General features: G+C 48.4%; 1 protein-coding gene across 1 annotated transcript; it reads left to right on the forward strand.

Moving 5' to 3' along the window:
* Nucleotides 1–4,895: 4,895 nt before the first annotated feature.
* On the forward strand, nt 4,896–9,124 carry Marveld1 (MARVEL domain containing 1). Its single transcript, XM_021206741.2, has 2 exons — nt 4,896–6,815; nt 8,243–9,124. The coding sequence occupies exon 1, from the start codon at nt 4,896–4,898 to the stop codon at nt 5,415–5,417; it is 522 nt and encodes a 173-aa protein (XP_021062400.1). The 3' UTR covers nt 5,418–6,815; nt 8,243–9,124.
* Nucleotides 9,125–21,607: the final 12,483 nt, after the last annotated feature.

Here is a 21,607-nt window from a genome sequence, read left to right on the forward strand (position 1 = left end):
TCCAACAAAGCCACACCTCCGAATAGCGCCACACCCCAGGGGCTAAGCATTCAAGCATATGAGACTATGGAGGCCAAACATATTCAAAGCACCAGGTTGTTGGGAGGAGGGGGGGGAGGGAGGGAGAGAGGACTAACATAATAAAGTAAATGTTCCCACAAACACCTGCAGCTCCAGCATGGGTAGGCATGAGCATCTTCTGGCTTCCAGCCTATTCGAGAAGATGAAAGCCTCAGATTCGGGGAAAGACTCTGCCTCAGAGGAATTGGGAGAGAGTACCAGAGAACATCTGATGCCCTCTTCTGGCCTCTCTCTATATGCATATACTCACACTTGCACACAAACACATGTGCATAGCCCTACCCAGACACACATGTACACATATACACATGAAACCTTTTGTCCTATTGCTGCGAAGAGCCACCGTGACCGTGGCAACTTTTTATAAAGGAAAGCATTTAATTGGGGGTTGCTTACAGTTTTCTGAGGTTTAGTCCATTATCACAGTGGGAAGCCTGGTGGCACAGAGGCAGACAGGATGCTGGAGAGGTAACTCAGAAGTTCAACATCCAGACCTCAGAAGGCAGGAAGAAAGAAAGACACTGGGCCTGGCTTGAGCATTTGAAACCCACCCCTTGTAAAGTAACACACTTCCTCCAAAAGGCCACATTCCAACAAGGCCGCATGTCATAATCCTTTCAAGTAGTGCCCCCTACCCTGTGACTAAGCATTCACATCTATGAGTCTGAGTCTGTGGGGGCCATTCTTATTCAAACCACCACAGACATGATTTCAAAAATAACTTAGAGAGATAGAGGAAGACACTCAGTGTCAACCTCTGGCTTCCACACTCATGTATACACTTATGCAAACATTTAAACATGTAGACACACATGCAACTAATGGCCAAATGGTTTATCATTTTCTTTCCATTTTCTTTTGAGGGAGAGTTTCATGTAGTCCAGGCTACCCTAGAACATGAGGTCCAGTGGAAGGTTCCATTCACACCCTTGGGGTCTCTTCTTGATGGCAAGGTATCAGGGGCAACTGTGAGCCCCTAGGTACCTTGTGGCTTCTGGTCTGGCTAGCTAACATCCCATGGAGCGAGCAGGGGGTGAGCTAAGACTGCCATTCAAATTCCTTTTCCAGCCATCCAGGCCCAGACTATTGTCCCTAGCTCCTGCTCCTGTCCAGAGTTCTGTCTGCTTGTGGCCTGGACACAGCCCCTTGAGGGGCTGGATTAACAAGTCATTTAACTGCAAACTCTTCTCCTCTATGGAGAAACATATTGCCTTATCCCCCGGGTTGCAGACTGCATACACACAAAGAGGGGTTGTATATGTGTCTTGTATTCTAGGTATACCCAGGCGAGACTTCCAGCAAGCTCAGAGCCCCTGGGGAGAGCCCCACCCAAAGTTTGTCTTCAGTTTCCTCTTATCTGAGTGCTACCCACCCTCTATGACACTTGTGACTGAAAATTCCCCAGTTGTCCTGTCAAAACTCCCTCCTCTTTTGTAGTTTATTTATAACCCTCCTTTCCTTGACTTCTGTCCCTTAGCAACCAGTGAGTGCCAACACTTGAGAACAGGAATAAGAACTCTTCCGCTGGGCAGTGGTGACGCACGCCTTTAATCTCAGCACTTGGGAGGCAGAGGCAGGCAGATTTCTGAGTTCAAGGCCAGCATGGTCTACAGAGTGAGTTCCAGGGCTACACAAAGAAACCCTATCTCAAAAAACAAACAAACAAACAAACAAAAAAGTCCTCTTCCTTACATTCTGTGTTTGCATCTGGCAGGTGCTTAGATTCATTGAGTAGGACAGAATCAAAGCTTTTCTCTAAAACTGTATAGTTACACGTTTCAAGAGAGTCTGTTCCACCTCCTCTTAGAATGTTTTCAAGATTCCAGAAGCTAAAAATATCGTCCCAAGGCTTTTGAAAGAACGCTTCCCATGTAAGGAGTCCAGTGGAGACTCTCGAAGCTGAAAGTTCATGTCCACCAGGTGGTGCCCTAACCCACATGTCTCCTGCTGCCTTTTTTTTTTTTTTTTTTTTTTTTTTAAGATGGAAGAATTCTTTCCTTCCTCCTAAGGTTAATAGCTTAATAGCTTAGGCTCCCTGCTCATAGAAATGACTTCAGCGGCCCAGCATCCAGATTCAACTGCTAGATGCATGTTAGAGTCTCAGCCATAGGCAAGGGCACTGAGCACATCCTTCCAGGGGCTGCTGAGTTAGGATCAGAACATGCAGGTCTAGATTCCAGTGTGACACTGACTCTGGGTCACTTTTCTGGGTTCCTTGCCAGAGTAGCTGTAAACAGAACATGAGGAATATATAAAAGTGTTAGGATTGCGGATGAGAAGTCAGCTTCATGTGTGCCCTAGCAGCTCCTGGAACAAGGTCAACTGCTTCAATGCTCTGTCTGAACCCACTGTCCCTATTGGTGGGTCAGAGCTAAGAACACCATCAACTGGAGCAGTAAATACAACTTCTTGCCACAGGGTCTAACACAATAAACATCCCCTTCCCCAAACCACACATATATCACCTCCCCGGCCTCTAAAAAGGTGCTCAATATTTAATAAGCACTCACTGTCTGCTTGCTGCATGAAATTATTTTACGGATGAAATAATCAAGCACAGAGGGTTGGGAAACCCCTCCTCCGTGCCTGATGATGGGGTGAGCACTGGAGTGAAGAACAAGGACTCAGTCTTGTTCTCAACTGTTGTCATTCGCTGGTTGCTAAGGGACAGAAGTCAAATAAGAAAGGCTATGCTGTCTTGTGTGGGTACACACCACAATTTAAGCATCTATAATATGCATTTGGAGTTTTCTTGAGTAGTATATGCCAGGATAGCAGTGACAGATCAAAGTTTTTTGATTCAAAGGGGTACCAGGCTGCAGGGGAGGGGACCTGCTGTTCCAGGCCAAGGGGGTGGGGCTCTGAAGTAGATAATCAGCTGTGGTCTGATGCGGCCATTGTCCTGTAGGCAAATGTGGCTTGCTTAGTGTCTTAGTTAGGGTTTTATGGCTGTGAAGAGACACCCTTATCACTGAAACTCTTGTTATAGTGTCATGGCAAGAAGCATGGTGGCATGCAGGCAGACATGGTGCTGGAGAAGGAGCTGAGAATTCTACATCTTGATCCGCAGGCAGCAGAAAGAGACTGTGTTCCACAGTGTTCTAGCTTGGGCATATGAGACCTTAAAGCCCACTGCCACAGTGCAACAGGTCTTCTAGCAAGGCCACACTGATTCCCACAAGGCTATACTTCCTAACGGTGCCACTCCCTATGGGCCAAGCAATGAGTTTATAGGGGCTGTATCTATTCAAATCACCACACTTAAGTCCAGTACTATTCCTGTAGCCAGTTGACAAGCAACTCCACTGGTATGTACTGAGGGGCTCCTGCATGCCAGGCTCAGGTAAAGATGGATAAACCAGGATAGACCACAGTTTTTGATGCAGTAGACTCAGAACTACTGCAGGAGGATGATTCAAATGAAGGCCCAGACAAGCAAATAATCATGTGTGGGAAGCTAGACCCTAAACCAGTAAGTGCTTAAGCTGGATACTGTCTGCTGGCTGGGGAGTATCTGAAAAACAAAGAGCATTCTGAGTTCATGTGGGAAACTTGCAGTTCATAAGTGACAGAGTTTTGACATGGGTTGGGGAAGGAAGTGGAAAAAACCCAAGAAACTGGAAGTTGGTTGGGGACAGATTATGTAATGTGCCACATTGACAGGACACAGCTCCATACTGGGTTGGGAACAGCCAGGTCAGTTGTGTAACATTGCTGAAGCACAAAGGTTGGCTCCTTGGTGGGGTGGGAGAGCAGAGAAGCCATCATTGGCTTCCTGGTCTGGAACCCTCTAAGCTTCAGGAAAATGAAGACAACGATTGCTTTCCTGTCTTGTGTCACGGAGGCTTACATAGAGAGGGCCCTGTAATGCCAACGAACCTTGGCATCGTTGGGATCCTTGCCATCTAGGTCAGTAGTTAGGCATACAGGACTTGTCATCTCTAAGACCTAGGCCTGTCCTGACCATGTTAGGTGACATGTTTTTAATCTAAGCAAGACACAAAGGTGGCCAGGAAGGAATGGTGGAAGTGTTTGTGGCTATGCTCTGTGCGCTGTGGGTGAGGCAGCTGGGCCTCCAGCGAGTGATGGTTTTCTTACTCTGACCAAGAAGACCTTCGTGGCAAGACAATCTGGGGCCAGCTTTGGACAGGCGATTTTGGGCAAGTGCAGGGGACTGAGGTTGTCCCAGTGAGAAAAGCTGTCAGTTCAGACCTTCTGCTTACTCGGGCTTGCCGGGACGAGAGAGAATTATGGGAGAGAATTATGTCTCCAGTCTCCTGTGACTGGAGAGAGGGTTAATCAAGAGGGTCCAGCCATAGGCCGGGCAGACGCTGTTGTAGCTTCCTTCTCGAAGACCTAAGATCGGCCAGGCCTGCGAGGCAGGGAGGGCTGGGGTAGCTCCAGATGTGGCAAACTTGGCCCAGCAGCCTTGGGCAAAAGGCCTGTCATGGGCCAGGGGGGTGCGGGCATTCAGCCCTGACTGCAGAACGAAGGAATGGGAGCAGAGGAGAAGGGGGGGGGTAGCCAGGGTGGAGGGCGCGACGGCAGGAAGCCGGGAGGCGCGAGCAGGGGTGGAGACCAACGAAGGGGACGGCCAAAGAGCGAGTAGGAGGGCTGGAGAGAGGGAGAAAAAGGAGAGAAGGGAGGAAGGGTGCCGACGAGAAGCAGCGCTGAGGACTTGAAGTAGAGGGAGGAGGGCAGGCCTCAGCGGGAGCAGCGGGAGCAGCGGGCCGAGCCCGGGCCGCCCCCGCGAGCAAGGCGCCGCCATTCCGCTGCTCGGGGCGCCGCCGCCGCCGCCACCGCGTCCGGGGGCCATGCTCCCGCCGCCCCCGCGCCAGCCGCCGCCCCAGGCTCGCACGGCCCGCGGCTCCCTGCGCCTGCAGCGGGCTTTCCTGCGCGGCCCGCTGGGCGTGCTGCGGGTGCTGCAGCTGCTGGCCGGAGCCGCCTTCTGGATCACCATCGCCACCAGCAAGTACCAGGGCCCGGTGCACTTCGCGCTCTTCGTGTCCGTGCTCTTCTGGCTGCTCACCCTGGGGCTCTACTTCATCACGCTGCTGGGCAAGCAGGAGCTGGTGCCCGTGCTGGGCTCGCGCTGGCTCGTGGTCAACGTGGCGCACGACCTGCTGGCGGCCGCTCTTTACGGGGCGGCGACGGGCATCATGATCGACCAGACGCAGCGCCACAGTTACTGCAACCTCAAGAACTACCGGCTGCCCTGCGCCTACCATGCCTTCCTGGCGGCCTCTGTCTGCGGCGGCCTCTGCCTCGGCCTTTACCTGCTCTCGGCACTCTACGGCTGCTGCCGTCGCTACCAGGGCAAAGAGGAGGTGGTGTGAGGCCACCCGCTCCACCGCGGCCCAGATCGGTTTGGGGAATCCCTCCCGAACCCTTCCTGCCGCCGCCTCGTGCCGGTGTGCCCCTGCACCCTCTCCCTGCCTGCGTTTCCACTGCCCGCGCCCTGGATCCCCGACGTTCAGTTCTAGTCTGACTGCTGTACCGCAGCTCAGCCCAGATATCAGCTTCCAGGGACCCACGCAGCCATCCGAGGCGCCGACGCACACACCCAGTTGGGCCGCTCCAGGCGAAGCCTGGAAGTCCCTCTCCCCATTCCCTGTCGAGAGCTAGACGTGGACAGGCGCCGCCGCGTAGATCCGGGGGAGGCTCCCAAATTGGAACCAGTCTTTGGACTGCGCCATTGCCCCCTCCCTCCTGCCCTGCAGTCGGAAGAGCATCCCTTCCCTGCCCCCTCTTCCAGCCTAGGGTGGTGTAGAATGCAGTCAGGCAGCTGCAAGAGGAGCTGGGGACAGGCTTTAGCTAGTGCTAGGATGGATGACTGATGGATGACGTCTTTAGTTGTAGTTTGGCTCTCTCCCTTCGCAGCCCTACGTCAATGAAGTCTTTGGGTGGGGACAGCTACAGGAGTGGTGGATAGCAAAGGCCCGCTGGCTGTACCTTACTTAACGACGCCAGTCTTCTCTTTGTCTTTATCCTTGGCGTTCATTCAGACTGGGCCAACTGTACTAACTTCCCTGGCCTCTCAGATGTCACTCACCAGCTTCTGCTGCACCCCACCTTTAAATATGTTTGCATTGGGGATCCCACGTGACCAACGGCGATCATTAAGGTGCTGCCCACTTCTTTGGGAACCCAGATCCCGCTTTTCCAAACAGCTGTTCTAATATTAGAACCGCACTCTTTTCCTCTAAAGCAGTGGGTTGTCTAGGGAGCCAGTCCTGTGTTACTTCCCAAAGAAGGCATAGAAGGCAAACGGGTCTGTCTATGGTGCTGTCTTCCCGAGCAGATTCACAATGTTTGTTAGCATAGTGCAGTCTCTCTGAGAAGTTCTGCAGGTTTCACAGCCACACATGGTAATTCAGTTCACTGGACTAACTATTGGGACTAAGCCATTCCCACCGCAAGACTGTGCCTATGCCCACAGGTTGACCCATTGAAAATTGGGGAGCTCCTCTTCCCCTGGGAATTGCTCTAACTGGGGGTTCCATCCAGTGACAAAGGAACTAGAACCCCCTCCCCAGCTAGAGACCTGAGAAGAGTTGAAGATTCATTCCTGTTGTTGGAAACATGAAGCCAACAATAGCCAGATGATCTCCAGTTCAAAGGACAGTGGCTTGTAAGAGATCTCAGCACTGACTCTGAGCAGCCGGTGCGGTGAGTTCTGCTACCAAATTGAGACCTATCTGGACCTGGGGTGGACAGCTGGTGCCACCTCTAAGGTAAGGCATTTTGGATAACTGGAAGTGGCCTCTAGTAGGAAGCACAGGGCCACGTCCCCTTCCAAACTGAAAGCGACCTTTATTCACAGAGTATGAAGAGCAGCAGCACTGATAACAAGGGTCAGAGATGGCGTGAAAACCCACTGTTGTTACTAACTCAAGCTCAGCTTCCTCTGGAAACAGGACACAGGACACTGCGTGTTAGAGATGGAACCCAGAGCTCCTGTCGTGTTTAAGGAGTACCCACCACAGAGCCACACCCTGCCCCTGCAAATGACAGAGCCACACCCTGCCCCTGCAAGTGCATTTTCCAAGCTCAGGGGTGTAGGTGTGGGATTGTCTGCGGCCATTACAAAGGCAGTGGCTGGAGTGGAGTATACATTTTATGTAGCATTTACTAGAGCCCTACTGTGTGGGTACACTGCTTGAATGCGTGTGTCCTTTGTATTCCACTGTGAGATCAGTGCCCAGGTCTCCTTGGTGATAAGTGGTGGAGGTTGGCTTTGAACCCTCACAGTCCAGTTTCTTCAGTACCAGGCTATATTATGTGTAGAAAGAGTCAATACATAGTTGATGTGGCTAATACTTTTTCTGAGGCTAAGGTATGGCTTGGTGGTGTCATCATCATGTGCAGTATGTACGAGGTCCCTGGTTCAGGACCCAGCATCAGAAGTAGTTTTTCCTTAAAAAAAAAAAAGCAGGACCTAAAACTTACCCTTATAATCAGCTTGAAGGGCAGTTTGGTGGCAGTGAGGACAATCACATAGTGTAGCCATGACTACCATGTGCCTCCAGAACTGTTCTCAAAAAAAAAAAACAGAAAGTCTGTACCCACTAGGATTCTGGGAGTTTGAGCTGGGCATGCCTGTACAGGCATGTAATCCGAGGGTGTTGGAGGTTATGGAGGTGCATTATGAGTTCAAGGCCAGCCTGGACTACATAGTTCCAGGCTAGCCCCAGTCACATGGCAAGACCCTATCCTCCAAAGAAACAAAACAACAAGAAGGTTTGCTGTTGTTGTTTGTTTGTTTGTTTTCGTTCCTCTGGGAAACCCCAGAGCATGGCTTCCTGTGTTCGTCAATGTCTCGGGCTAGCTCTGCTGCCCAGCGCCGCAAAGGATGACTTTCCCTTCCTCCCTTCCAATCAGAGACAGTAGTGGCCTGCACCCGGGGGGAGCTTTGCTGGGACCCCTTGATAGCCAGTGACCCTCATTCTTTTATTTTTTTTTAAAGATTTATTTATTATATCTTAAGTACACAGTAGCTGACTTCAGACACCCCAGAAGAGGGCATCAGATTTCATTACGGGTGGTTGTGAGTCACCATGTGGTTGCTGGGATTTGAACTCAGGACCTTTGGAAGAGCAGTCAGTGCTCTTAACCGCTGAGCCATCTCTCCAGCCCAGTGACCCTCATTCTTATGTTGCAGGTTTCCATGTTGCTGTGGCCTCCAAGATTCCCAGAGCAGTCGGAAAGGCCCTGCCTGATTGGCTGAAGTGGTCTCCCGGGACCAGCAGAAGGTCTGGCAGTCTTTGCGGCTGCGGGGCAGGTGGGGAACAAGCAGTCTCTTTTGCAAGTGTCTGGTGGAAGAGAAGACTGACTTCTTTCTTGGTGCAAGAGGATTCCCAAGCTCCTACGTTATCATTTAGGCACGAGATGATCTGGTCACTTGGGACTGAACTCTGCCCGTCTCCCCTTGCCTAAATGACAGGTGTCAGTTCTGGCTCCCATTCCTTCCCTGTTTGCCTTTCTCAGATCACTGTCTAAGCTCAGGTGCAGCCCCCTCAGGATCTCCTCAGTCCCCGCGCTCTGGGCCTGAGGCCAGCCGACCTTACTCAGGAGCACACATCTTGGCCTCTCTGGTGCCTCATCTACCCTCACGTGCCTATAGCACTCGGAAGCTCACTAGCTCTTCTCCACGTGCCTTCCAGCTTTGCCTCCAGCGGTGTGGCGGTCCCTCCATTTGCCACCTGCGAGAAGCACAGATAAGGTTATTATGACACCCACCTTTCCTCAAATGGCATAGTATGATCACCCTGCAGTTGGCCCAAAGCATTTGGAAACTGGTAGCACTCTCCCTGGCTTACCTCTCTGACAGGGGCCAGGACTGGGGCCAGGCCAAGACCACCCAGATGGCTCCCCACCATAAGTCTGGGGCCTCTTGTGGACCCAGGAGACAATTTCTACAGTGTGTACAAAGGCCAGGAGGGGGTGGGTTTTGGTGTAGAGGGGCCATGTGCCTTATCCAGTAGTATATTCATGGTCACCCCAGTATGCTTTTTTGGAATAAAGTTTGTTTTGTCTGATCTTGTGTTTGGGTCTCACGGCCTGGTCCTCTGTGGTAACTTTCCGCTGGGTTCCCTCAGCACTCAGCCCTTGCCTTCTGGGAGAGAAGGGAAAATGAGCTCACAGGTTTCCACTGGGGCTGGCTAGTCAGGGCCTGAGGGCAGGATACAGAAGAAGAAACACTCTGTTTTGGGTTGGTGCTGAATGGAACTACAGAGCTCTCTCCCTCCTGTCTGCTCTCTACCGGCCCCTCCTTATGAGTGCCACTCCCTGTCAGGCTGGGAGTGACTGTGGTAGAGGCAGCAGGGTTCTGTTCTGGTCCAGCCCCATCGTATCATACAGAGGAGGAGTTAGTCTAGGGCTCAGAGGCAACGTGTCTAACGCCCTATGAGAAAAGTTGGAGGCGCCCCCGGAGCCCAGGCCTGTGGCCCTGACCCCCCAGAGGTTATTGGCCATGCTGTTCCTGCAGAGATGCCCTGGAGTAGACTTGGAACAGAAGGGAGCTGTATCTTGGGCTCCTCCTGCTGGTGGGAAATAGGGTTCCGCCATCAGAGCTTACATCCTGGGAGCAGCACTTGCTGGGACCTGATGCTGGATGTGCTTGCTCCAAGCCTGCCTGCTCTTCCCGAGCCCCTTCTCCAGAGAGACACTCAATGGCATGGACACATGCCCACCTCCCTTCTCTTTTTGTTTTGGTTTAGGATTTCCAGGGTGAAAGTATCACTTGCTCTCTCTCTCTCTCTCTCTCTCTCTCTCTCTCTCTCTCTCTCTCTCTCTCCTATTTCTTTGTGTGCTTGTATGTGCACATGAACAGACAAATGTGCACATGGAGGCCACTGTCAACTTCCTCATCTTCCTCAATTGCAAAACCATGTAATTCTGACTGGGATGGAACTGGCTATGTAGGCCAGACTATCCTCAAAAGTCTAGTGACCCACCTGCCCCTGCCACCACACCTGGCTTCTACCTTATTCTCTTTAGATATTTTTTTATTTTATGTGTATGAGTGTCTTGTTCCCATGTATGACTGTATTGAAATATTTTTTTTGTTTTTTTTTTTTGCCCCATTTTTTTTTCTCATATAGCTCATCACCCAGAAACATCAGAATTTATTAACAAGGTACAAACCTAAACTGGGCAGGCCCTGAGACGATTATAACCCCACAACTCAGTCTCTGCCTCCCCATCCCTGGGATTACAGGGATCATACATCATACCCAGCTTTTAGTCCGGGTGCCGGGCACCTGAACTCGGGTCCTCACGCTTGCACACCAAGTTCCGTATGGACTGAGCTATCTCCCCAGGTTCTTAAATTTCCCAGACAAAACTAAAAGTTATGCAGATTCACACAAGGGTCCAGGAAATCTGCTCTGCGTGATGAGTGTAGTTCCCGTGTTCTGGCTTTCCTCTAAGGATGTCGGGCGTCGCTACACTAGCGTGCAGAGGACAGGGCAGAATGGTTCTGGAATGGGTGGGGTTCGAAGTCCGCCTCTTCCTTCCAGGGAATCAGAAGCCCGCTGTCGATTGCCAACCAGGCCAGGAGTGGGTGAAGTGGAGTCCAGGACCAGCAGAATTCCATTGGGAGTGAGTTGGGGGTGGGGCAGGAAGGCCTTTAATGAAGCAGCTCTCTGAGATGAGCAGATCTTAGCTTGTTCGTTTTTTTGTTGTTGTTGTTGTTGCTTTTTTGTTTTGTTTGTTGTTTTGTTTTTAATTGGGGGTGGATTTGAACGTGTACATTGGAGGAAAGGTGTGAGAATATCCACAGAGGGAAAGGTTGGCTGAAGGCAAAAGCTACTGAGATGCCTCACTAGCATGGGAGGCGCTCCAGGCGCTGGGTATGTGACTGACTGCCGGGTACAGTGACCACCTGGTTGGAGGTCCTCTGTGTACTCGCCCAGAGGTAGGCGCAGAAACAGGGAGGGAGGTTGCTAGCTCTTCTCAGGCCAGTCTCAAGTTCTGAGATTTCCAGGCCTTGAACTTGCTCTAACTTGCCAATTCTGTGCCAATTCCTCTGGTGGCAAGGCCCACGTGCCCTACAGCTTGCTGGGGCCGAATAGGCACTTTTACCTAAGCTACTTAATCCTACTAGAGGGTCAACACCTATTTCTGCCTCTGCCCTTGTAGAGAAAATGGAGCCCTGTGGAAGGAAGGGCCTTGTCCAAGGTTGCAGACTGACTGCTGACTGGGCAGAGAGTAGAAGTGGAGCGCCTCTTAACCCCTTGTTGTCCTTGGCAGGCTTTGAAACCTAAGTGAAGTTTGGTTTTCCATCTTTGAGGTCAGGTGGGGTGGGGTGGGGGCACATGCCTTTTATGCTAGCACTCAGGAGACAGAGGAAGGAGGATTTCTGAGCTCAAGGTATGCGCCTGGTCAAAAGTGAGTTCCAGGAGAGACGAGGCTACACAGAGAAGCCCTATCTCTAAGGTGGCGGGTGGGCGGGCAGGGTGGTGCCTGCTATGATTTGGCACCTCTCTCCCCTTTTTAGAATTGTGGTGTGTCTGTGTGTGTTGGGTGAGTGGCTCCTTGAAATAAGACGCCACTGTCTGAGTCTGGGAAATCCCAGAGGGTTGCTTATTTTTTGACTGTGATTTTTCCCATTTTTTTCTATGTGGGGGGTGGGGTAAGAAAGATTTAGTAAGCTGCAGTTTTCAGGCTTAATGGGAAGAAGCAGGGATATGAAAGAGAAAACTCTCTCTCTCTCTCTCTCTCTCTCTCTCTCTCTCTCTCTCTATATATATATATATATATATATATATATATATATAGTTTCTTTCTCTCTTTTTTTTTTTTTAACCATATTTGGAGAATAAAAGAATTAATACAGTAGTTAGGGTAACTATTGCTGTGGTGAAACATCAGTACTGAAAGCCAGCTGGGCAGGAAAGGGCTTCCAAGTAGGGAAGACAGGTCAGGAACTCAAGGCAGGAACCTAGAGGCAGGAGCTGAGGCTGAGCCACAAGAGCATGCTACTTACTGTCTCCCTCAGGGCTTGCTCAGTCTGCTTTTTTTTTTTTTTGTAGAACCAGGGACCACCAGCCCAGGGATTCCACCATGAACCATGGGCAAGGTCACCTCACAATGAACACATTAAACATTAAGAAAATGTACTACAGACTTGTTTATAGACCAACCTTAGGAAGGAATTTCCTCTCTCTCTCTCTCTCTCTCTCTCTCTCTCTCTCTCTCTCTCTCTCTCCCTTTTTTATTATTTCAAGGTAAAACTCTGTGTAGCCCCAGCTGTCTTAGAACTCACTCTGTAGACCAGTCTGGCCTCGAACATGGAGAGCTGGAGTGATGTGTATAGTAAAGACTTTGTGTCTGGCTTTGAGTGAAAGGTTTCAGCAGAGCCTTGGCTGTGTTTGGGTCAATCGGTAGAGGCTGGGAGATTGCTATGAGATTGAACCTTGAGGAAATGTTGTCTCTCTGGAAAGTCTGCCCTTGGTGCTACGTGAGAGCTTGCTGCTGCAGTCATCCTGGTCCTCAGACACGCCTGGCAAACCTGGAGTTCTTACTGGTGATTATGGCTAGCCACGGTCAAAAGGGACAGAGATTTGTGTGGGATGTTTGCTCTCATGGGCAGTAAGGGCAAGGTAACTTTGGTAGTTGGAAACTTCCCCAGGCCCAACTAACCTTGTATGGTGTTGGGATAAAGTAGCTGGGGTGAGCTAGCTGGGTGTCAGTCTTCTCTGAGAGGCTGTACCCCTCTGCTCCTTTGGAAAATGAAGGTTTAGCATCTTGGTGAGCACCTACGACCAACATCAGTCAATAGCGAGCCACTTACCTCTGCCTCTTGAATGCTGAAATTAAAGGGATCCATCGTCTCCACCCGGCTAGAAGGCATTTTCTTAATTGTGAGTCCTCTTCCTAAATGACTCCAGCTTGTGTCAAGTTGACATAAAACTATCCAGTGCAACTGATATTTTATGATGTAATAGCAATATCTGATCATTAAAAACACATTTAAATGTCTATTTTTTGTGTGTGATTGTGTATGATGTATGTTGGTATACAGATCATAACCCGAATGCGAGGCCAGAGGACAACTTTGAGGAATTGGTTCTTACCTTCCATCTTTCTGTAGGTTCCTGGGATCGAACTCAAGTTGTTGGGCTTATGAGGCAAGCAGTTTTATCTGCTGAGCCAACTCGGTGACCCAGTATTTACTTACATTTACTTACTGTAGCCTAAGCTGGTCTCAAATTGGCATATGTAGCTGAGAATGACCTTAAACTTGTCACCACTTTCCAAGTACCGGCACACATCATTACAGGCACACATCAAATGCGTTTACGTGTTGCTGGACTGAACCCAGTGTTTGGTGTGTGGTGTGGTGTGCACGTTCTCTGTCAACTGAGCTTCATCCTCAGCCCCTGTCCTGGGTAGCTTTATGTCAGTTTGACACAAGCTAGAGTCATCAGAGGAGGCGGCCTCAACTGAGAAAATGCCTCCATAAGACGGAGGCATAGACAAGCCTATAGTCATTTTCTTAATTAGTGATTGGATAGGGGAGGGCCCCCACCTGGATGGGTCATCACTAGGCTGGTGGTCCTCGGTTCTATAAGAAAGCAGGCAGAGCAAGCTGTGAGGAGCAAGCACTCTTCCGTGGTCTCCACATCAGCTCCCCCCACCCCACCCCCAGGTTTCTTCCCTGGGTGAGTTCCTGTTGGAACTTCCTTCACTGATGAAAAGCGTTGTGGAATCCTAAACGGAATGAACCCTTTCCTCCCCAAGTTGCTTGGTCATGGTGTTTCATCACAGAAATGGCAACCTTAACTAAGACAACCCCTATTTTAATTTTTAAAAATTTTTTACTTTTAATTATGTATATGTATGTGGGTGTGCACGCTTGAGTGCAGGGTGGGGGTGGGTATTGGCTCTCCTGAAGCTATAGTTAGATGGTTATCGGCGCAGAGACGGGTGCTGGGAACCAAACTCTGGTCCTCTGCAAGAGCAGAACAAGCTCTTAACCACGGAGTCATTTCTGAGTCTCCCAGGGGACGAGCTTTCCCTAACCGTCCTCAGGTTACTGGCGTGGAGAGCCGCCTATCAAAACAGGGGACCAAAACTGTTGGAAGAGATGATTTTATCCAAGTTTGGGCTTGGAAAATGGGATAGTTCTGTTTCACAGAAAAGCGGTCCCCATTTTCAAAATGGGAGCTAGTCTCAGAAGCTTTTATGGGTTGGTGGGTGGGGTGTTCATGTGCTTGGAGATGTTGGAAACCTCTGGGTTCCCAAGGTGTTTTGGTTTTTCCCCATAAGTTCTCTGAAGAATGTATAGAGTGGAGACCCTGTCTCTTTTTTTGACATTCCCCTTCCTGGCGTCTGGCTCAGTGGTTCAGAACACTTGTTGCTCTTTCGGAGGACCGAGGTTGGTTCAGTGTCCCAGCTCTCAAAGTCATCCATATCTCCAGTTCCAGGGGACCTCATGCCCTCTTCTGACCTCCTTGGGCACGAGGCATGCATGGGGTATGTGTATACACATTCAACCAAAACGCTCATTCAACAAAATAAAGTGAGTTTAAACAGAAATATTCCTTCTTCCCAGATCTGTTAAAGATCTCCTGTTGCAAGAGGAAAAAAAGTGGTGTCAGGCAGCGGAGGAAGCGTCTCTTCCTGGCACTTAGAGGAAAGAATCAGCTCAGGAGCTCCAGGAGCAGGAGGCGATTGGCAGGGGGCTTTATTTACATACATTTCCTATCATAGCCAGCTAAGGAAATGCTAATACTTCCTGGTACACATGGCCCCTTCTTTATGAGTTCATTTGCATTTCCCTCTGTAATTTCTAGCCCGTTCAGTTACACAAAACCGTCACCCAGATAGAGTTCCTTTGAGTTTCTTTCTGTCTCCAGCCAGAAGGACTGTAAAGAAACCCAGCTATTACAAATCCGGATTACATCAGCTTTTCTCTTCCCAGTTGACAGGGATGTTAGAGCCTTCCCTTCAGGTTAGAGGCTCCCTCGCTGTGCCAAGCCCAGCTCTCCTGCTTCCTTTGCTGGTTCCTGTCTGCCAGATGTGCACAGACTACCCCGAACCCAGACAATCCTTCGGTGTAAACCACCTGGCCTGCCTGCAGCCTGCTTTCTCAGTCCCACCTCTCACAGGCTCCCTTCTGTAGCTTCTAGGCATGTAACATAACTGACTCTCTTTCAGTCAGGTCAACCCAATTTCCTGCTGGTTGGTCTGGTCTTAAGCAGCTTCCCGAGCCTCTGTGGCTCAGGACGCCGTCACTCAGCCAATGGGGCTAATGCTCATGCCTCCTTCACTGGATGTAGAAAGAGCATCACAAGATGCTGGCCAGGCCATAGGTCGGAGAGCCCAGCAATCAAATCTACACAGTTCTGCCTGAGGCAACATGGCTGTCCTCTGCAGGATTTCATAAGACCATGTACAATTAAAGCAGAGCCCATACCATGCCCCATAGTCTGTAGTGATGAGGAATGTGAATTTTCTTCTGCCTAAGGCACCATGGCTCTTCCCCAGCCGAGAGAGGGCAGTCTTAGGCCGATGTGGGGGACACAGCTTTCCTGTAATCTGAGGCCCTTCTTTGTCTCCTCTTTGTTCCCTTGTAATGCCCTCCCACCCTGCCTTGTCTCTATCTCCTAAACTCACCTTCTCCTGCCTTCCTTCAGCTAGCAAGGGACTTGTTCTCATGAAGAACTTATCTGGGCATTGGGGGTGGGGGTGAAGCAGCCTCTGACCTCAGCTGTCAGTAGTGGAAAGGCCACAGATTACCCTCGGGAGTTGGTTTATGTTTTTATTGATCCCGAGACTTATCTGGGCAAAAGGAGCTGTTTTCAGTCACACAGATGGTGCATATCTTCCCTTTGCACACGACTTTTCTGCCTCTCAGATAATCAGTGGTTGAATTTATCAGCTGCTTGCTGTCTCTTCCCTGGGTCTCTGGGAACAAGTAGGTTTCTTGCAGAGTTTGACTTTTCAATTTAATTTTATGTGTATGGGTGTTTGGCCTGCATGTATATCTGTGTACCATGTGAGTGTACTGGGTGCTCACAGAGGCCTACAGAGTGTGTCAGATCCCCTGGAACTGGAGTTATAGTGTGTCACAGTATGGGTGCTGAGATTGAACCTGAATCCTCTGGAAGAGAAACCAGTGCTGTTGATCAGTGAGCCATCTTGTTAGCCTTTGGATTTTTTTTTTTTTTAAGTTAAATAAATGAACCACCTTACAGATCTTATTTTAGGGTATGTAGATGTCAGCTTGATATAACTATACCCATGTTAAGTCATGATGGAAACGACTACTCTATCATGGAAACAAACCTACCTGGTTTTTCCTGCAAAGCATCAAAAGATAAAAATGTAGGGTCAGTCACATGTGTGGGGAGGGGATTACATTTGGATACCAATTCTACACATGAATTTGATTCTTTGATTTTTTTTTTTCCAGATAAATAGAATGCATGTCAGCCCGGATGAAGTCAGTTTTATCCTATTAGAATTTCTGACCCAAATTGCAGAGGGCCTTATTTATCTCTTCACCTGCTGGTGGACATTTACATTGCTTCAAAGGCTTCCTTATAAATGCAGTTACTGTGAGAACTGACCAAGCCTTCACTGGGGCTTCAGCTCCCCTTGACCTGTCAGTGATGGTCAGCCATGCAGTAGATTTTGATTTCTGAGGTGAGTTGGGTTGTGGTTTTGCTTAGCATTTGTATCAAGCAGGGTAAAGTCTGGACCCAGGATAAATTGAGGAGTTTTCATCTTATTCTGTGTTCTGGGAGAGCTTGTATTTTGCAGGGAGGGGCTTGTTTGTTGGTTGGTCAGTTTTTTGTTTTGTTTTTAAAGTTTATTTATGTATTTATTTATTTATTTATTTATTACATGTAAGTACACTGTAGCTGTCTTCAGACACTCCAGAAGAGGGCGCCAGATCTTGTTATGGATGGTTGTGAGCCATCATGTGGTTGCTGGGATTTGAACTCAGGACCTTTGGAAGAACAGTTGGGTGCTCTTACCTGATGAGCCATCTCACCAGCCCTTAAAGTTTTTTTTTGTTGTTTGGAAGGGGTTAAGACAGGGTCTCGATATGCAACTCTGTCTGTCTGGTCTGGAACTCACTCCGTAGATCAAGCTGGCCTCAAGCTCAGAGAAACTCATATGCCTTGGTGCCACCCCACCCACTATTCCTGAGTGCTGGGCTTAAACTGCTTTATTACCATGCTAGTTCCCCTGATCCCTGTGTTTTCAAACAGGGTTTGTGTAGCCTTGGCCATTCTGGAACTCACTCTGTAGACCAGGCTGGCCTTGAACTCACAGAGATCTGTGTGCCTCTGCCTCCCAAGTGCTGGGACTAAAGGCATGTGTGAGCACTGCCTGGCTGCTAGTTTGGTTTTTAAAAAAGACATTTATGGGCTGGAGAGATGGCTCAGTGGTTAAGAGCACTGACTGCTCTTCCGGAGGTCCTGAGTTCAATTCCCAGCAACCACATGGTGGCTCACAACCATCTGCAATGGGATCCGATGCCCTCTAAAGATAGCTACAGTGTATTCATAGAAGTAAAATAAATAAACCTTTAAAAAAAAAAAAAAGGACTACTTTTTTTTTTTTTTTTTTTTTTTTTTTTTTTTTTTTTTTTTTTCAAGACAGGGTTTCTCTGTGTAGCCCTGGCTGTCCTGGAACTCACTTTGTAGACCAGGCTGGCCTCGAACTCAGAAATCCACCTGCCTCTGCCTCCCAAGTGCTGGGACTAAAGGCGTGCGCCACCACACCCGGCAGGACTACTTGCTCTTGCATTAGTACATGGTTCTGTTTCTAGCGCCCACATGGTAGCTCACAACCATCTGGAACTCTACTTCCAGGGCAACTAATACACCTGGTATACATACATGCAGGCAAAATCTGAAATACAAATAAATCTTTAAAAAATATTATGTATTAGTTTACTTGTGTGTGTGTGTGTGCATGAGTGTATGTGTGTGTGTGTGCATGTCACAGCACAGTTGTGGAGGCTGCAAGCAGGAAACAAAGAAAAAAGAACATACTGGGATTAGCAGGACCCCTTTTTGTTTGTTTGGTTGAAACATGGCCTCACTATGTAGAGCAGGCTAGTCTCAAAATCTGAGATCTGCCAGCCTCTGCCTCCCAAGTGCCAGCATTAGAGGCAAGCACCACCACGCCTGAGCTAGGGTTTGAACGTGGGGCTTTGTGCACACTAGGCAAGCATCTACTATTCTGGGTCCAGAGTGTGATTTCCCCCAAAGAAAGATGCAGGCTATTAAGGCAGGCATGCAGCTACACGCCTGTAACTTAGCCCCTGGAGCTTGGAAGGTTAAAGCAGCAGATTAAGAACTTGAGAGCCAGAGACCAGCCTAGGCTGCATACAGCAGGAACATGTTGGGGTTGGAGAGCTGGTTCAGCGGTTAAGGGCACTCACTGACTGCTCTTCCATGAGGCCCTGAGTTCAAATCCCAGCAACCACATGGTGGCTCACAAACATCTGTAATGGGATCTGATGTCCTCCTCTGGTGTGTGTCTGAAGACAGCTACAGTGTATTCATATAAATAAAAATAAATAAATCTTAAAAAGAAAAAGAAGTTTTTAAAAATTCTGAGGTATTTACCCCTATATTCTCATGAAAGATATTCTGTGAATCCTTGGATTAATGGATGTTGTCCAGATATTATAACAGAAACATTTCAGGAACCTAAGAAAATCAAAAATCAAATTGATTTATATTCATACATACTTTCAGTTTAATTTTTTGATATTTTATTTATTTTTATTTTTTAAAGATTTATTTATTATTATACATAAGTACACTGAAGCTGTCTTCAGATGCACCAGAAGAGGGCATCAGCTCTTATTACGGGTAGTTGCAAGCCACCATGTGGTTGCTGGGATTTGAACTCAGGACCTTTTGGAAGAGCAGGGTTAGGGTTAGGGTTAGGGGTTAGGGTTAGGGTTAGGGTTAGGGTTAGGGTTAGGGTTAGGCTCTTACCCACCGAGCCATCTCACCAGCCCATTTTATTTATTTATATTTTATGTATATGACTGGTCTGCTTAGATCTATGTTTATGCACCATGTTTGTTCTTGGTCCCTGTTGAGGTCAGAAGTGGGTGTCAGATCCAGTGAAACTGGAGTTACAGATGGTTGTGAGCTGCCAAGTGGGTTAGGAATTGAACCTGTGTCTTCTGCCAGTGCTCTTAATCTTAATCCAATCTTAAGATGGAGAGCCATCTCTCCAGTACCTCCTTTTTAAAAAAAAAAATTTTTTTTTATAAGTTCTTTAAGAACGTCACACTATGTATTTTGATCACATGACTTCCCAACTCCTCCCAGATCTACCCCAACTTCTTAGATTGTTCATTTAAAAACTTCCATCTTTGCTCCACACATTTCTAGGTGTGGGGCTCTCCAATGGAGCACAGGCTGCCCACCAGGAGCTGCACCTTCAAAAACCAAACTCTCTGGGCTAAGAAGGTGGCCAAGCAGTTTACAGGACTTGTTGCTCTTATAAGAGGACCCAGGTTTGATTCCCAGCAACCACATAGTGGCTCACAACTCTCTGTAACTCTGGTCCCAGAAGATCTGGTACCCTCTTCAGACCTCTGTGGGCACCAGGCACACACATGTTGCACATACATACACATAGCAAACACATTCATACACACAAATAAAATACACATTAAATAGATGTGTATTTTAAATAAACCCCATGACCCTCCCTGTCAGTTAGGGGTAGAGCTTGTGACCTCATTCCCACCCCATGCTAGGATGTTGACTGAGGTTCTCCTCTCACAATGGTCCACTATGGGTTGTTTCCAGAAGTGGGGGATGGTCTCTACGAGGTACTTTCCCTTTGCGGTGAGCTGGCTGATTCAGGAGGGAGGTAGTGTAGCCGGATGTAAGTTTCTGACTTTTGAATGCCTTGGTCTGCAAGCAACGTTCCGTAACCCCGCTCACTTCCTTGGAAGTTACATGCATGTTCTAGCCTATGCAAAGGGGCCGAGAGCCATCGCCCCATGATGAGCAGCCTCTGCCCATCAGTCCCACGGTTCCGTGGAAGGGAGTGTATTGTACGAGAGGGAGTGATCCCTGACAGGTTTTGCGGATGATCGTTAGCTGCCTCTTTCGTGGGAGCCCTGAGGTTTATTAGGGAGGTTTTTGCTGCTTTCCACTGTGAGGGTTTTCTGTGCCAGTGTTTGATGAATGGCCGTTTTCATGGCTGCCAAGTGCTGCCTGAGTAAGGATGGAGCTGCAGACATTCGTTTCCTTGCTGTTTGTCCAACAACTCACTGTCTCCCAGCTGGAAAGCTCATTACTCATGAACTCTTCTTTCCCAGGTACCAGAACATAAAGATGTATTTATGGAACACCGTTCAAGGGCAACAGGAGCAAAGCTGTTGATCAAAAAGAATTACACAGTCAGAGAGTACATTTACATACAAAAGACAAAAATGCAAATGTTAAAGAGAACCTGAAGACATGTGCCAAACATTCTCTCCTCTTTCCATTCATTAAGAGAAAGGGAAACGCAATTCATACAATGTAGAATTCCACATAACAGTTTTCACTTCAAGATGACTATTCACAGAGCTAATGTAGCCATTGCCACCAGCTCGGTCCAGAATAATTTCAGCCTCAAAAGAAACATTGTGTTAAACATGTTGTTTAACACAACATCTTGAAACATCTTGTCAGTAACTCTGATTTCCCTCTCTGCAGCATAAAGTCTGTTCACACTGTTCATTGGGCAGCATGAAGTCTGTTCACACTGTTCATTGGGCAGCATGAAATCTGTTTACACCATTGGGCAGCATGAAGTCTGTTCACACTATCTGTTGGGTGGCATGAAGTCTGTTCACACCATTTGTTGGGCAGCCATCACCACTGCCTGTCTACAGAGCTCTTCCCATCTCACAGGATGGAAATTCTCATTAAACAACTCGTTTCCCTTCATGTTCTTCTACTTTCCGTTCATGTGAATTTAGCCACTCCAGGAACCTCACATGAATTGAATCTGTACAGTTTTGTGACAGTTGCCCAGGTTCATCCGTGTTGTGACACATGTCAGAACCCTCTGCCTCTGCCCCCACCACACACACCTCTTTGGGACAGGGTCTCACTTAAGGCTGAACACTATCCTAGTGTGTGAATTCTAGTTTTGTGTGTCCATTCATTTAGTGATGCACACTGGGTGTGTCCGCTTAGTGCTAGTATGAGAAATGATACCCAGACATGGACATACACACCTTTTTAGACCCCGTGTTCAATTCTTTTAGGTATAGTGTGTAACCAACAGTGTTTACATGATAATTCTATTTTTAAATTTATGAGAAATCTGGGGGGAGGTGGCGGCAGTGATATGGATATAAAATGAATAAATAAATTGATCGAGGAAAAATTTTTGAGAAATTTCTATGCTGTTTTCTACACAAGCTGCTGTTGGGAATTGGTTCTAATGCTTTGTCTTGATTAGGCCCCCAAATCAGCATTCTGTGTGCCCAGACGCTGAAGGGCCTTGTCCCCAATTGTTTTTTTTTTTTTTT

The sequence above is a fragment of the Mus pahari genome, chromosome 1 (genome assembly GCF_900095145.1).
Source record: "Mus pahari chromosome 1, PAHARI_EIJ_v1.1, whole genome shotgun sequence".
NCBI classification, from domain to species: Eukaryota; Metazoa; Chordata; class Mammalia; order Rodentia; family Muridae; genus Mus; species Mus pahari.

Excerpts from the sequence above, each read along its gene's own strand:
- Marveld1 (XM_021206741.2), top strand. The coding sequence starts at position 4,896 with ATGCTCCCGCCGCCCCCGCGCCAGCCGCCGCCCCAGGCTCGCACGGCC.